The 17,947-nt window shown below is 44.1% G+C and overlaps 1 protein-coding gene across 2 annotated transcripts in view; it reads left to right on the top strand.

Annotated features, from left to right (window-relative positions):
• fdxr (ferredoxin reductase) overlaps positions 1-17,056 on the top strand; it is a 44,735-nt gene extending 27,679 nt beyond the window's left edge. For both annotated transcript variants that reach the window (XM_033044503.1, XM_033044504.1), the window contains 4 exons: positions 7,044-7,243; positions 9,484-9,655; positions 15,557-15,730; positions 16,758-17,056. In XM_033044503.1, coding sequence (XP_032900394.1) covers positions 7,044-7,243; positions 9,484-9,655; positions 15,557-15,730; positions 16,758-16,888 — 677 coding nt within the window. In that variant the 3' untranslated portion in view covers positions 16,889-17,056. The remainder of the gene's footprint in view (positions 1-7,043; positions 7,244-9,483; positions 9,656-15,556; positions 15,731-16,757) is intronic.
• Positions 17,057-17,947: the final 891 nt, after the last annotated feature.

Below are 17,947 nucleotides of genomic sequence, written 5' to 3' on the forward strand. Positions count from 1 at the left end.
AGTGATGCATATTTGTGCATATGCTTTTAAACCATAAAATTATGCCAAACATTTTGCCCACCGCTGTAGTTAGGATATTGCTTCAGTGGGTGACTTCAATGACACAATCATAATGACCTGTATGTCGTTTTGGTGCCTGTACCTTTGCTCTTTGTGAGTTTTGACAGTGCAAAGGTCTGAATTGTGTAGCTGGAAATGCTGCTACCATATTCCCAATTACTCTGTTACTTGTCGAATAGTTGGGAGTACGTGGACCATTAATTGTTGCATGATTGTGCCAATTCAACTGTTTTGTCTCTTGGCAAAGTTACAGTCACGTAGACTGAATTAATTGTGAAGCCCAAGTAGTCCATGATTGTGGATGGCTTCAACCTAGATTTATCTGGATGTAAGACAATCCCAGGGTTTCGAATAACTGTTTGGTAGCTGATACAGCTAACATAGTCAATTCAATGGTCTTGCCTATTTTCCCATTGGGTAACGCTTTAAATTGCCATAGCTGCCCCATCCAGGTAAATTTCAGGTATCTGCGATGATCCTTGTGAATGGTACTAAATTAGTAAACATCTTTAAGATCAATGCTTGCCATGAAGTATCCTTTGGAAATTAGTTGTTTGGCAGTAACAACCATTTCCATTTTGAAATGTATATACTTAACAACCATATTTAGTGAAGTTAAGTCAATGATGATGCGACATCCACCATCTTTTTCGGTTTAGTGACGAATATTTGATACGAATTCCAAGGGTTCATGTTTCCCATGATACCCTTTGTAATTAGTCTCACCAGTACAGCTTGTCCCTCTCGTTTCTTTAACGGAGAGGGAAAATACCCTCTGGGGTAAATGTTGAACTGGTGGCAATTTTTCTAGTATGAATTGTATTTTGTATCCACTAAGCCATTGAGTATATACTGATCACGTGTGATAGACTCCCGTGCTTCTTAAAACAGGTGTAATCTCCCCTGTTAGTATTAAGCCCCTATTTTGTATACGTTGGTAGGAACCAGACCCACCTACCTCCATGGTTATGGGTATTCTTCTGTTTCCTGCCGGTCCAACGAGTCTTGCACGTTGTCTGACGTGGTGGTGGTATTGGGGCCTGCTCTGGGCCTTGGCCTGAAAGGCTTACGGGTTTGGCATGCAGGCCCCGAGCTTTCACCAGTACCATGAGGTGGACCCTCCTGGTGGACGCGTTAGAGGTACTGCTGACTGGTTTACGTGTGGTGCTCATTCCAGACCCTGCCCTCTTGCGCCGATATTTTGGACACTTCGTCCAGTTTTTGTGAGGTCGGCGTTCTTTGAGGGCAGGTTTTGTAACTTCCTGAGAAGTTGCGGAGCACTGCGAACAGTAGGTCAGGTGTTTTGCCATACTACCGTGACCCTCTGGAAGAGCATGCGAAAATGATAGCCGACGTCAGGGATATCAAATTCATTTTTTGATATTTTGGCTTTTTTAAAGCGATGCTCAATGTACCCTCCAATAATGGTGGCCACTTTGAGTAAATGCAATTTAGGGGAAGCGTGATGAACTCCAACGCCTCATGACTACCTGTCTTGGAGATTTTTGAAAGAACAGGTAGTAAGCTGGCCATCAGTTGAGACTGAAAAGCCATCTCGCTAGTGGTGGAGCCACATAGCGGCCACACCCAGCAGCTTTCCTGATCCTGTACCTCAAGCATACTCCTGATGTTGTTCAGCCAGTGACCCCTCTTCATGACCAGCCCAGCCCCTGGTCACCCCAAAGCTAACCACACTAAGGAGGAAGCGATGGGCAGTGCCTAGGCACTGTGGAGGGTATGCCTGAACCCCCAGCGAGACTGCCCCTCGCGTAGCGTGTCTCGCAGGAGCTCCTGCTCCAGGAGCCGCTCCAGCGGCTCAGGCGGCTGTCTCTCTCCCTGCGGGTGGAGAGACGTCCCCTCCGACAAGTCGGAAGCCACCGGCCGGATGCCTCTTCGGATGGCTAAACATCCAGCCCGCAGCTCAGGCACTAGCGGGACTGGGCTCGGCGCGGTGATGGGGATAGCGGAGTGCCCGGTAATTGTTCCTACCGCCTTCTTCTAGAGCTTTTATGCCTTGTAGTAGCGAGAGCGCCCCTCAAGCAGCGCGTCTCGCAGGCACCTGCTCCGAGAGCCGCTCCAGTGGCTCAGGCGGCTCTCTCTCCCCCCGTGCGGATGGAGAGACGTCCCGTCCGAAATCGGGAAACACCTGCCGGATGCCTCTTCGGGTGGCTATGCATCCAGCCCGCTGCTCAGGTACTAGCGGGCTGGGCTCGGCACGGTGTCGGGGAATAGCGGAACACCGGGTAAACGCTCCTACCGCCTGTTGCTGCCCCCCTCCCCGACGGAAACCGTTCCTCCTCGAACGGGGGACAGTTTTGTTCCAGAGCCTTTTTCTCTGCCTGTAAAACACAAGCAGAAAAAGGCTCCCCTGTAATGGAAACCCGACCTCAGGGTACTCACCTGACGGTCCGTTTCATTCTGTAGCGGGAGCGCCTAATTCCCGCTGCAGCCGCTGTTGCACTGCTGGCGTAATGTCGCGCCTGCGCACTGAGCGGGTTCTTCACGTAGTCACTCACGTGACTCCGAAGTAAAATTGCAGATGTCCATTGTTTCCATATGAAACGAGTGCAAAAATGTAATAACTAAAAGTCCTATCTCCGGCAAAGGATCAGCAAAGATGGTCTTTCTGCTGAATATTTCAAAACAGCTGACACTGAAACCTTGGGGGCATTCCATGACATCTAAACCAACATTTGGGAGAAGGAGAGTTTGCCACAAGACTCTTATGATACTACAGTTGTCTCCTTCAAAAATAAATACAACTATCATGTTTTTTTTCCTCTTATCCCTTGCCGGGAAGAATCTTGCATGGGTTATCCTCAACAGTCCGATTAGCTCTATCTCAGAAGAAACTCTGCTAGTGGCTAAATGTGGCTTTAGATCAGACCACAGAGTGTCAACATGATCTTCTCAGTGAGTGAGGGAAAGGGGAAATGCATTGGGCTGCATATGAACCTCTACATTGTTTTCATTGAACTGAGAAAGGCTTTTGAAATAGACAACATGGAAGCAGTTTGGAGCACCCTCGTCAAGCTCAGTGAGTGACAAAGTGGACAGTGGTTCAGTTGTTGCCTTACTCGGACAGAGACCCGTGTTCGATCCTGACTATGGGTGCTGTCTGTATGGAGTTTGTATGTTCTCCCTGTGACCACGCCTGTTTTCTCTGAGAGCTCCGGTTTCCTTACACATTCCAAAGAAGTTTAGCTTTGCAGGTTAAATGGCTTCTGTAAATTGTCCCTAGTGTGATGTTGGTTGGTGTGGACTCAGTGAGCCAAAGGGCCTACTCGGCTGTCTCATAATGCAGAATTGTAAGCGCGGCTGTCTCATAAAATCCATGCATATCATTTGCATCTTCCATGATAGTATGGTGAGCCTTGTCTTCTCCAGTCTTGACACTTTAACATCATTTGACATTTTCAATGGCATGAAATAGGGCTATGTCCTTGCTGCAATATTATTCAACTCATTTTTCATGTGCATCCTGAACCATGTGCTGCATAACCTTGAAACAGGAATGTTCGAGATACAGACTGCAAGCCTTGCTCTTTGAACTCTGGAGACTGAAGGCAAAGACCAAGAAGTTTGAGAGACTGATATTGGAGGCATTATGTGATGCTGACTGTGTGCCTGATTCATATTTGGAGTTTGACCTTCAACTCATCGTTCACAAGTATGCTTAAACATCACAACTCTTAAGGTACAACACGTTCAAAGACCTGCACCGACTTGCTCCAGGCTCTGCGGCGTTTCTTTCAACATAAGTGTCGATGGCACAGAGATGAGGACGTTCGGTGGGCGGCGCGACTTTCGTCAGCAGCGGCCTCTGCAGTCCGTCTGCGTTTTTATTATTTTATGTCCTTATGTTTTTATGTAGTTTTTGTTATTTTTGTTGGGGTATGTGTGTGGGGTGGTGTGGGGGGGGTGGGGGTAACTTTTAAATCTCTCCCTGCACGGGAGACCCGACCTTTTCTTTGTCGGGTCTCCTTGTCGTTGGGGCTGCAACGAGGAGCGGCCTCCAACAGGAAGACCGGGGGCTGTGGTGCCGACTACTCACCTCACCGTCGCGGAGCTGGCCGAGTCCAGAGCGGGTGGAGCTGTGGTGGACGCTGCTGCGACCCGACCCCCGGAGATTCGGTGGCTGCAACTGCGGGGTTGGCGGGCGGCACCGGGAGCCCGCGGGTCCCTGGAGGGAGACCGCTTTTCAGGGCTTCCGCAACGGCGACTTCTCCCGCCCGAGTTGCGGGGTTGAAGAGCACCTGAGCGGGGCCTTACAGCACCGCCCCGCGCGGCTTGGAATGGCTGCGGGACTGCGAGCGCGCGCCGGGGGCTCTAACATCAAGACCCGGTGTGCGGCATTGCATCACCCGGCGTGGCTTTAATGGCTGCGGGACAATTCGCCATCGCCCGCCGGGGGCTTTGACTTTGACTTTGACTCTGACATCGGGGGGGAGAGTGCAGTGGAGAGATGTTTTTTTGGCCTTCCATCACAGCAATGTGATGGATGTTTATGTAAATTATGTTGTGTCTTGGGTCTATTTGTTTGTAATGTATGGCTGCAGAAACGACATTTCGTTTGGACCTCAAGGGGTCCAAATGACAATAAATTGAATTGTATTGTATTGTATTGTGTATTGTTCAATCACTTCTGGTACCTGGCAAGTTCTATCTCTACTGATGGATCTCTCAACAAGAAATAACAGCTTGAATCTTGCTTGGTGATTTGTTATCTCGTGTGATGAACAACAGAAACATGTAGCTGTTAACCAACATCAGAGTGTGCAAAGCAGATCTACTCAAGCCTTTGGTATGGCTGTGAAACTTGGATGTTTTGCAAGAAGTACCTCAAAGAGATCAAGTGTTTACATATGTAAACTCAGTCACTCCTGGGCATAAAATGGTGGGACAAGGTGACAAACTTGGAAGGCCTGATCAGTATCGGGACCATGAACCTGAGGGCTCAATTTCACTGAACAGGCCTCGTAATCCGTATGGATAGTTCTTGTACACCATGCCAGCTCATTTACAGAATTCTTGTGCAGGGTCACCAGAAGCAGGAACGATCAAGAAAGTGAAAGTGATGTGAGGATGTTATTTGTAGATTTTAGTTCTGCATTTAATACCATCATCCCCATGCAGAATGGTGGACAAACTGTCTGATCTGTGTGTTAATGCAAACACATGCGGATGGATTAAGGACTTTTTAACAGACCGCCCACAGACTGTCAGGATGGGGTCCAATTACTCCCCAGTCCTGACGCTCAGCACAGGAGTGCCACAAGGTTGTGTGCTGAGTCCCATCTTGTATACAATATACACTTATGACTGTATACCAACACACAGTACAAACAGGATCATCAAGTTTGCGGACGACACGACTGTGGTGGGACTGATAAACAACAACGACGAGTCTGCCTACAGGGATGAAGTCCAAAAACTGACTGTCTGGTGTACCAAAAACAACCTGGTACTCAACCCATCAAAGACAAAAGAACTGGTCGTTAACTTCAGGAGGAAGAGGAGAGAGGAACCTGCTCCCTTATACATCAAAGGAGACATGGTGGAGAGAGTCACTGGCTTTAAGTTCCTGGGAATAAACATCTCCCAGGACCTCAAATGGCAAATGAACACCGTCACTCTCGTGAAGAAGTCACATCAGCGGCTGTATTTCCTGAGGTCTCTGCGGAGAGCAAACGTCTCACAGACGCTGCTGCTGTCCTACCGATGCGCCGTGGAAAGTATCCTCTCCTATGGAATCCTGGTGTGGTTTGCTAGCTGTAATGTGGCTGAGAGGAGGGAATTATAAAAACTGCACAGAGCATTACAAACGCTCAACTGCCCTCCTTGGATGATATATATAGGGCCCGATGCTTGCGCCGGGCCACAAATATCAAGCAGGACACATCCCACCCTGCCAACCACCTTTTCACTCTGCTACCCTCTGGGAGGCGATTCAGGTCTCTGAAGGCTCGACTAAAAAATAGTAATTCCAAGAAATGTCGCCAAATTATTTTAAATTCTTTTTAAATACTTATTTATTATTTTACTAATAAGTGTACATATGTGTCAATGGTTGTCGTGTTTGTATTTTTTATTTTTATTTTTATTTTATTTATTTATTTATTTTTAACCGGAGGAGATGTAATGGAATTTCGTGCACAGTATTGTGCAATGACAATAAACGTATTCATTCATTCATTACAACAGTGTATTAGAGACAGCCTCAAGCACAATGGTGTTCCGACAAATGAGTTGGTGTTTTTTGCCCGGGACAGAATGGGCTAGTGTACATTGACAAAAGAGTTTGTATCACCTTCGAAGGCAGCTGATGAGATCGAGTCCCCAGAGCCAGCCAGAGAACAGGAAAGTCTCTGCATCTTGGACTCTTCATTGTAAACTGCACATTGAACTTGAAGATCAACCAATGTAGTCGAATTGTTTACAAAAGTTACTTCTGTCAACAGTTGCAAAGATCTAATGACCAATAGTCAGATACATGACCATAAGAACACTAGAATCTCTTGTTGGATTTTCTAAGGCTTATGAGGTCAGCTTTTGAAGCACATTGTCATTAGTCCCATCGTATTGTATCCAATGTGTTGCATATTAGATGTGTTTTAGTGTGTTCTTCACAGCTGAGTACAAGACAAGAAACTTGATCAAATCTAAAAAGATCTTTTAGGGAATCCCAGATGCACCCTAGAAATTATTAGTTTTTCTTTTTATGGCATCTGTAGGTGATGAGTAATGTGTAATGTGAGGAATTACAAATTCTGCATTATGCTCAGTACTAATTGATCATCTCTGAGCAGCCTTTCTGTCTAGAAATTATAGGTTAAAGGCTCCATTTATACAGTCCAGAGAAGGAGTTAATTTGTTACTGAGTGCTTTGCTTTGTGATGAAAATATTGTCTTTTTTATAAAACCATAAATAAACCATTCAAGCTAAATTTGTTTACTAAATCCTGCCATCTGTTATTTTCCAGATCTACCAAGACAGAGGAAGCGGCTGATTGAACTCCTGATTAAAGCTGGTCTTGAAATTAATTCTGGAAAAGAAGCTGAGTGCCGAGCAGCAGCCACTAAAGAATGGAGCCTACGCTTTCTGCGAAGCCCCTTGGAGATTGTTCCGAGTAAGGATGGAAAACGTGTGGGTGGGATTCGGCTGACAGTTACCATGCTGGAGGTAGGTGAATAGTTTGGCATTCTGTGAGTGCGGTGTCAATGAGTCATTTGGGATAAGCAGTACTCATATTTTAATATGTGCAAGGCTAAGATTTAGTTTGTACCTTTTTTAATTGAAGAATGGAAGAAATGAAAATGATTTTTGTGTGGCCACACACTTCCAGATGAGGCTTTGTGTATCCGTATCTCTAGTGCCTTGCTATTCTATGATTTGATCTTTTGATCACCTGTACACCTAGATATCCGTGAGGGATAAGAACACAGATTCCCCACAGATAACCAAAAATGCAATTATCATTAGGCCCACTTTTGAACCTGACACGTTCTGCAAGTCAGCAAACTGTAGGTCCCACATAAGAGATTAGTTTACAAACTTAAAGCACACGGCATTGGGGGTTCAGTATTGATGTGGATAGAGAACTGGCTGGCAAACAGGAAGCAAAGAGTAGGAGTAAACGGGTCCTTTTCACAATGGCAGGCAGTGACTAGTGGGGTACTGCAAGGCTCAGTGCTGGGACCCCAGCTATTTACAATATATATTAATGATCTGGATGAGGGAATTGAAGGCAATATCTCCAAGTTTGCGGATGACACGAAGCTGGGGGGCAGTGTTAGCTGTGAGGAGGATGCTAGGAGACTGCAAGGTGACTTGGATAGGCTGGGTGAGTGGGCAAATGTTTGGCAGATGCAGTATAATGTGGATAAATGTGAGGTTATCCATTGTGGTGGCAAAAACAGGAAAGCAGACTATTATCTAAATGGTGGCCGACTAGGAAAAGGGGAGATGCAGCGAGACCTGGGAGTCATGGTACACCAGTCATTGAAAGTGGGCATGCAGGTGCAGCAGGCAGTGAAGAAAGCGAATGGTATGTTAGCTTTCATAGCAAAAGGATTTGAGTATAGGAGCATGGAGGTTCTACTGCAGTTGTACAGGGTCTTGGTGAGACCACACCTGGAGTATTGCGTACAGTTTTGGTCTCCAAATCTGAGGAAGGACATTATTGCCATAGAGGGAGTGCAGAGAAGGTTCACCAGACTGATTCCTGGGATGTCAGGACTGTCTTATGAAGAAAGACTGGATAGACTTGGTTTATACTCTCTAGAATTTAGGAGATTGAGAGGGGATCTTATAGAAACTTACAAAATTCTTAAGGGGTTGGACAGGCTAGAGGCAGGAAGATTGCTCCCGATGTTGGGGAAGTCCAGGACAAGGGGTCACAGCTTAAGGATAAGGGGGAAATCCTTTAAAACCGAGATGAGAAGAACCTTTTTCACACAGAGGGTAGTCGAGGCCAGTTCATTGGCTATATTTAAGAGGGAGTTAGATGTGGCCCTTGTGGCTAAGGGGATCCGAGGGTATGGAGAGAAGGCAGGTACGGGATACTGAGTTGGATGATCAGCCATGATCATATTGAATGGCGGTGCAGGCTCGAAGGGCCGAATGGCCTACTCCTGCACCTAATTTCTGTGTTTCTATGTAACTATGCCTAATAACATTCTAAAAGCACAATCATGCATTTATACATTAGAACATCTAAATGCCCCAATGGAAACAGCATTAGTTAATTACTGACCTCCAATAAAACTTGCAAGCAGTGGTAGATTTTGAAATTATTTTGTAAAAAACAAAGCTATGTTTAAAAAAAAAAAATACTGGTCTCCACTAGAATAGTTCAGATCAGGGAGCCACTTGACAAGTTGTCTGGAACCTGATTGTTGTACATATGCAGATAATGATTTGGTAGGTCAATGAGTGCAGGTCCTCCCTCACATTATGAACACTCAAGGTATGTACAGCTTGTACGCACAAGTAAGCATTTGCTTGACCAGCAGTATGGATTTGCCGGCTGCCGCGGGGCTGCAGGCATCTTCTGCCATATGGGAACTCAGTTAGCGACCACATTTCTGATATCTAAACTGTTCCAATTACGAGCAGTTCACAGGAGCTGAACCCTGCCTTAACCTAGGGAGGACATGTGTGTAAAATTTGTTAATAACAAATGGTCAATAACAAGGACTGTGATTATGCACTTGATAAGTTTAGATTTTGATCATCTTGTATTTATACAATATTAATTCAAAGTGAATGTATCAAATATTTAAATACCGTCTCTTTTCTTTTATCTGTTGTTAATTAGACATATAATGTTCCATACTAAAGGTACTTTTATTTCCTTTGTGGATAATGATATTACCAAGTATGTTTGGTTTGACTATTGGAAAACCTTTCTCTTTCCTGAGGGCTCAGTAGCATCTGCACAAGCCATTCAGACAGAAGATATTGAAGATCTGGAGTGTGGATTAGTGCTGTGCAGCATTGGCTACAAAAGCCATTCCATTGACCCCTCTGTTCCATTTGATCAACAACAAGGGGTTATCCCAAATAAATTGGGACGAGTCCTACATGCACCAGGTTAGTTGGTAGCCATAAGGAGCAAGTTTTTGAATGATTGTCAGTTGACATCTGAAGAGAGAGACAATGGGAATTGTTTCTCATGTGCCCCCAATGTCTGAACCAGATTGAATAAATGTGCTTAACATGAAATGTCAGCATGTAAACTAGCATGCAAGAATCTTTATTTTCCACATTTGCAGTTCATTACTTCTAGAATAGAAATATCCCTTTGTACTTTCGGCTGCTTTAACAACTGTAACTAAATTATTTTACCTGCATTTCTGTAAATCAATTTTATGTATTACTTTTAGAAGTGGTATGATATGTTTGTGACTTCTCTGTGATCCCTCCGCATCTCAATGATTTTGAACAACCTTAAGTTGGATTAAAACATTAATTGCCATATCTCTAATTTATAGTGAAGAAACAAGTGGCATCATTTTTAAGGGAAACATGCAATTTCAGATAATATATTGCTGCCACTTCTCTAACCTAAAGAACAAACTGGATGGGTCATTTGGTAATGAGAGGACATTTTGTAATTAAAGGTCAGGGCAATCTGATTTGGTTTCTAAAATTCATGATACTGGAAATGCTTGGTTCATTAAGGATGTGGAAATAGGTTTTGCAGTGACCAGGCTGAAGATGACTTTAATCATGCACCTGTAGCAAAATAGCACCACAAGGACCAGGAACAAGGGAGTAAGGCATTCCATCCCTTGAGCCAGTTCCACATTTGTTTAGGATCTTGGCTGATTCAGCATTTCTCGTCTATTTTCTTGACCTATAACCCTGGATTCTCGTATTGATGAGAAATCTATCTTTCTCAACTTTAAAATATAATAAAGCTTTCTGTTCATGCTGCTCATTCCAAAAGCTCTCAACCTTCAGAAGCAAATTTTCCTTTCCTCAGTCTTCAATGGGTGATCATTATTGGGAGATCATACCCATGAGAGGAAATGTCCCAACAGTATTTGTCCTGCCTTCCTAAGAGTTGTTATATGTTTCAAAAAGATGTACTCACTGCACCTTCTTTAACCTCTTCCCCTACATCATGTATTCCCAATACAGCCTCCTGTACATAGATACTGAGACCGTTTTGCTGAACACTTCCGCTAGGTCTGTCAAGGCCTATCAGATTTCTCAGTTGCTAACGATTTTAACTCTCCTTCCCATTCCCATACTGACCTTTCTGTCCTTCTCTGGCTTTACAATTCGCAATTCTTCAATCCTTTCTGTCTCGCACGTTTTTAATTATCTCTGGTCTTTGTCCAACCATCTGCCTATTACCCCCACCTCCCCGCCTGTGTTTACCTATTACCTGCCATGCTTTGTCATGCCCATCCTCTCTTCTAGCTTTCTTCCTCCCCCATAATCAGTCTGAAGGAGGGTCCCGACCCAAAACGTCATCCATCCACGTTCTTCCGTGATGCCGCTCGACCTGCTAAGTTAACCCAACCCATGATTTAATGCCAAACATGCAATACACTCCTCCACTGCACCCAATTCCCACATTCTGCTTGGAGCTCTCCTGCTTGTGCACAGCACCTTGTGTTGGCAAAACAGCTCTTTTGAACCTGAAGAAGAGTCCCGACCCGGAACATTAGCCATCTTTTTTCTCCTGACCCGCTGCGTTATTCCAGCACTTTGAATCTATCAGTATGCGAGTATGAGGATAGCTCCTCTCCTTGCTATTTGTTTACTGGCTTTATGATTCATGGCTTGTTACCAGACTCAATGTTGTCTGTCCTGTTAGTGCCGGTCATTAAGGACAAAGCTGGTAAAGTAGACAGCCTAAATAATTACAGGCCCATAGCTTTAGCCAGCATATTGTCAAAAGTTTTAGAAAGAGTTCTGCTGGATAGAATAAATTTGTTTGTTAACTCCACAGATAACCAGTTTGGCTTTAAAGCTAAACATGGCACTGACTTATGCATATATGCCCTAAAGGAGATTGTAAACAAATATAGAGGCAAAAACTCTTCCATCCTATGTGCTTTATTGATGCTTCCAAAGCCTTTGACCGTGTTAATCACAGAAAGCTGTTTGGTAAAATGAGTCAAAGAGGGGTGCCTAAATACATTGTTAGAATTCTGGCCTACTGGTATGCCCACCAGACTATGCAAATAAAATGGGGCAATAGGGTCTCAGCCTTATTTGTGGTTAGCAATGGTGTTAGACAAGGGGGAATTTTGTCCCCAGTCCTTTTTAATCTGTATATTGATGATCTGTCTAAACAATTGAAAGCCTGTAACACTGGGTGCGTGATTGGTAATATTTTAGTGAACCATATTATGTATGCAGATGATCTTGTGGTCTTAGCCCATCTAGCGCTGGTCTCCAGCAGCTCCTTACTATATGTTCTGTGTATGGTGTGGAACATGACATTAAATATAATGCTAGTAAGAATGCTGTTATGATCTGTAGAACCAAAGAGGATAAATGTCTGAAATTTCCTGATTTTAAATTGTCTGACAATAATCTTAGTGTCTGTAATAAGGTAAAATATCTAGGGCATATTATTACAGAACAAATGACAGATGATGAGGATATTTATAGGCAACGACGCATGCTGTATGTACAGGCAAATATTCTCTTGCGTAAATTTGGTGCGTGTGCAGATGTGGTGAAGGTGTTGCTATTTAGAGCATACTGCACACCACTCTACACTGCGCAATACAATACATAAATAAGCAAGCTGAATTGATTGACGTGACCATCTGAGGGAGACTGTCCAAAGGGAGTGGGTGGGGGGGCACTCATTAGGGCCGGTTCAGAGCCGCTATAGCTCTTGGGATAAAACTGTTCCTGAGTCTAGAGGTTCGGGCGTAGAAGGCCTTGTAACGTCTGCCGGAGGGAAGTAGTTGAAACAGACCGTGGCAGGGGTGTGATGAGTCCTTATGGATGCTGAGGGCCTTCCTGAGGCACCGCGTGTGGTAGATGCCCTCCAAGGCTGGTAGCTCTGTCCCGATGATCCGCTGCGCTCTGTTGACGACGCGCTGAAGAGCTCTCCTCTCCGCCTCCGTGCAGCTGAGATACCACGCAGAGATGCCATACGTTAGTATGCTCTCTGTGGTGCAGCGGTAGAACGTTGTCAGCAGCTGTTGGGGCAGACCAGTCTTTTTTAATGTCCTCAGGAAGAACAGTAGTTGCTGTGCCTTCTTGACCAGCGCGGCGGTGTTTGTGGACCATGTGAGGTCTTCTGAAATGTGAGTGCCCAGAAACTTAAAGCTGGACACTCTCTCCACACTTTCCCCGTAAATGGAGATTGGGGCGTATTCTGCAGAATGGGACCTCCTGAAGTCAATAATCAGCTCCTTGGTCTTGGAGGTGTTTAGTGCCAAGTTGTTATTGGCGCACCAGTCCGCCAGGTTCTGCACCTCCGCTCTGTAGTTTGTTTCATCACCGTTGGTGATCAGCCCAATCACTGTTGTGTCGTCTGCAAACTTCACGATGGTGTTGGTGTCGAATGCAGGGACACAGTCGTGAGTGAAGAGGGAGTAGAGCATGGGGCTTAGTACACAACCCTGTGGTGTGCCGGTGCTCAGGGTGATGGTGGAGGACAGGTGCGGGCCCAGTCTCACTGCCTGCGGTCGCTCCGTGAGAAAGTTCAGGATCCAAGCGCATATCGGTGAGCTGAGGCCTAGCTGGTGGAGTTTGGTGGTGAGCTTGGTGGGGATGACCGTATTGAATGCAGAGCTATAGTCAATGAAGAGCATCCTCACATATGTGCCCTGTCTGTCCAGGTGAGTCAGGACAGTGTGAAGGGCCAGAGAGATGGCATCCTCTGTCGATCTATTTGCCCTGTATGCAAATTGATGGGAGTCCAGTGAGGCAGGGATGCTGGATTTAATATGGGAGAGGACCAGCCTTTCGAAGCACTTCATAGGGATTGGAGTCAGGGCAACCGGCCGGTAGTCGTTGAGGTTGGTGATTTTGGACTTTTTCGGCACCGGCACTATGGTGGCTGTTTTCAGGCACTTGGGGACCGTTGCCAGAGATAGAGATAGATTGAAGATTCTCGTGAATACCTCCGCCAGCTGTCCAGCACAGTCCTTTAATACTCTTCCCTGTACTCCATCCGGGCCTGCAGCCTTGCGTGGATTGATCCTACGCAGAGCGCACTGTACCTCCTGAGTGCTCAGTGTTAAGGCCTGTCCCTCCGCTATGGCCGGGGTTATTCCACACCTGGTGGTGTTGCCAGTATCGAACCGGGCAAAGAAGGTGTTTAGTTCGTTGGCCAGTGTGATATCACCGTGGGGGCAGGCGGGGCTGCTCTTGTAGTCAGTGATGTCCCTGACACCCTGCCACATGCTTCTGGTGTCCGCGGTATTGAAGTGGTCTTCTACCCTTTGCCTGTGGATGACTTTGGCCTTTCTTATGCATCTGTTCAGGTTCAACCTGGCCGCACTGTAAGCAGAAGTGTCCCTGGATTTAAAGGCGTTGTTGCGTGCCCTTAGCAGATCCTGAACCTCCTTGTTCATCCAGGGTTTCCGGTTTTGGAACATCTTTATTTGCTTGTCCACTGTGACAGTCTCCACACAGCAGTTGATGTAGGAGAGCACAGTGGATGTGTACTCCTCCAAGTCTATCTCTGTACCACTGGTAGCCTGTTGTGCAAACAGGTCCCAGTCGGTGCGATCAAAGCAGTCCTGGAGTTGTAGGGTGGCGTCCTCGGACCATATTTTGACCGTCCTTATTGCATGTTTGGTCTTGCGGATGAGGGGTCTGTATGCAGGCAGTAGAAACAGTGAGAAGTGATTGTCCCAGGGATGGGTGGGGGAGAGCTCTGTATGCGTCCTTGATGTTGCTGTACACTTTATCCAACGTGTTTGAGCCCCTGGTAGGGCACTGCACATGCTGGTGGAATTTGCGGAGTGTGGCACGTAGGTCGACCTGGTTAAAGTCCCCTGCAACAATTAAGGCACCGTCGGGGTGAGCATCCTGCTGCTTACTGATGGCCGAGTGCAGCTGTGCTAGCGCTAGGTTAACATTAGCCTGTGGTGGGATGTATATGGCCATGATGATAACCACAGTAAACTTCCGAGGCAGGTAAAACGGTCTACATTTAAGCAGTAGGTATTCCAGGTCTGGGGAACAGTAGCTCTCTATTGCAGTGTGGTTGGTGCACCAGTCATTGTTGATGTAGATGCTAAAAATGTGATTATTGTGGCCTTGTCAAACATAAGGGTTAGCACTACACGCTACGAATCCCAGCTGTGGAGACACTGGTATCGTTGTCTCGTTGTGGGACATTGATCATTCTTTTAATCTGGATTTTTAACATATGTATTGTGTTTTTAAAAAATATATAATTTATGATGCTTTTATAAGTGATATACTAAGATTTTATATGTACTTTATGATTTTTAATATGCAATGCATTTTTTTAAATGTAAAGTTGCCCCTTGTCTGGACCTCGAGTCCGTAATAAAGTTTATTATTATTATTATTATTATTATTATTATTATTATTATTATTATTATTATTATTATTATTATTATTATTATACCATATTATAATACCAACTAACCACAAAGAACTGGTTCGCACCAGGTTTCAAATTTGTACAACGACTCACAACTATAAGCTTTCATTTTTGGATCAGATTTGATCAAACATTAGGTCAAATTGTACATGCAAGCAGTCGGCAAGTGATTGAACAGGAAATTATGTTGATTGCAAGCAAGTCATGATTAAGCATCAAAGGGACTTCAAAGTAAATTGAGACTACTGGAAAGACCCAAATTGGGAGAAGCCAGTTTGTTGAAACAGCGAGGCTATTGAGATAGCAGAAAGGCTAAAACATTAAATATATGTATCAGAAAATGACAGGTGTGAAACCATTGTTGAAATGTTGGGCATTGCATTGTTTTGCTCTACTTTTCATTAATTTCTCATCTTTTCCAATCTTCTCAGGTGTGTACTGCAGTGGCTGGGTAAAAAGAGGACCAGTTGGGGTCATCGTAACCACGATGAATGATAGTTTTGAAACAGCGGAATCTGTGATGGAGGATGTGCAGTCAGGAATACTGGATGTATCTGCTTCGAAAGGAGGGTTTAAAGTAATTGAGGCTTTGCTTAAGCAAAGAGGTGTGTAGTTTAAAACAATTCTTCAGAATGAATTGATCAGTTGCAAAAGATACTGCTCCCTAATGCAATGGAAGTGCCTCATCTGTGACATTTTATTACTCATCGTCTCTATGTATCAAGTGGAGACATCATTTTAGTTTTACTTCTTGCTATAATGTGGTTTAAATTAAGATTTTTTAAACGAAATAGACCTTTTGAACAAAACATTTTGATGCATTGCCTGTGCAGATGGGAAAGAAAAGATCATCTGATGGGAGAAAGCTGCAATTTGCCCAAAGCTGATAGATATTGATAATGGAGTGATTGTATTGTATTGTATTGTATTGTATTTTAATGACCACAAAGCCAGGCTGGTGGAATTTGTTATCAGTACAGCTCGGTACAGGTTCCAACATTTCATCAAACATTAAACATATAACATAGATATACATACAGACAGACACATTACATAATACATAAGGGCCATGCTTATTCTTATTCATCACCATACAGAGTTTAAAAAGTTAATTGCAGTGGGAATGAAACTGTTTTTGAAGCGGTTTGTTTTGGAGGCAATTGTCCTGTAACGCCTCCCAGACGGCAGTAGCTGAAAGGCATAGTGTGCAGGGTGAGTGGGATCAGAGATGATCTTGCGAGCTCTGTGTAGTGTCCGTTTGTGGTAAAGTGATTCAAGGGATGGTAAGGGTAAGCCAATAATTTTGGATCTGATTTTGTCCTTAAACTCTACTTTTCCAGCCAGTCCCCATTTATTCTATAAAGAAAGATGATGTTTGGGTAGTATTTCTCAGTTTGGGGATCTAGCAGGATGTTGCACAGTATTTTCCCTTCAACCAAAAACATGCAATCATTCAATCCAAGCCATGTACTTGACTTCTCCTTCAAAATGCATTCTGATTTTTGATGAGTACTCTATTTTAATGGAATGAAGGAATACAATATGGTTATTTTGGATTCTGTGTAGATAACTGACATTCTCAACTGCTTGTTTTTGTGCATTTTAAACAACTACTTTGAAATCTTGTTTTAGGGATATGCCCAGTTTCATTTTCTGGATGGAAAAAAATTGACTCCTTTGAAATGGCAGCAGGAGAGAAAGTGGGCAAACCCAGGGAGAAACTGCTAAGTGTGAAAGAGATGCTAAAAGTGGCCAATCAGTGACCAAGCGGCCTAATACTGAGATCTACAGAATGTACCAGACTTTCTTCAGAGAACATTGCCAGTGGCTGATTTAAAGAAGAAGCATTTCTTCTTTTATTCTTTGTATAACAGTGGCAAGACCACAAGATTCTTTTGAAAGATAAAATCTGTGCCCTGTGGTGAAATGTCTGCTGAGTTGGTATATTTTTCCAATTTGTGTTGAGAACTTATTTCACAAATTGAACATCATTCTCAGCAGAAAGATACTGTTGGTCCTAAATGTGAGTGTCACCAGTGCAGAGTTGGGCCAACCTACCTTGAACTGTTTTCCACTAACTTACATTTTCTATGTACCAATTGAGTATTCAAGTTTAGAGAGTCCACGTCTTCAGTTTTCCTTCATTACAAAGGTCACTGGTTTGATTTTTTTTTTCACAAAATAGAAAACTCTGAAATGCGGAAATAGCAGCTAACAAAAGTTGCATTGAACAATCCTAAACTAAAGTTTACACTGCCTTAGGACCTAAGTATTTTGTGTTTTGTCAAGAAAATGTGGGTATTGTATGGAAGATGTAGTCTGGCTGGAGCACTGTATAAGTTATGTGTAATATCATTGACTTTTTCTCTGCTGCTTCTGTCCATGGTCTGCCACATATTGATTTTAAATACCAAATTCATGAATTGGATCTCTCATAGAACATAGAAAAGTATAGTACATGCAAATGCACGTTGGCACACAATATCTGTGCAGAACATAATGCAACAATAATCTCATGTGCAGGAAAGAACTGCTGATGCTGGTTTACACTGAAAATAGACATAAATTACTGAGTAACTCAGTGGGCCGGGTAGCATCTCTGGAGAAAAGGAATAGGTGATGTTTCTGAAGAAGGCTCTAGACCTGAAACGTGGCCTGTTCGTTCCTTTTCTCCAGAGATGTTGCTTGACCCACTGAGTTACTCCAGCATTTTGTGTTATAAACTAATTTCATCTGCCTGCATATGATCCATATCCATCCATTCTCTACACATCCATATGCCTATCAAAAAGCCTCTTAAATGCCACTATCATATCTGCCTC

Source organism: Amblyraja radiata, chromosome 26, assembly GCF_010909765.2.
Source record: "Amblyraja radiata isolate CabotCenter1 chromosome 26, sAmbRad1.1.pri, whole genome shotgun sequence".
In the NCBI taxonomy this organism is placed as follows: Eukaryota; Metazoa; Chordata; class Chondrichthyes; order Rajiformes; family Rajidae; genus Amblyraja; species Amblyraja radiata.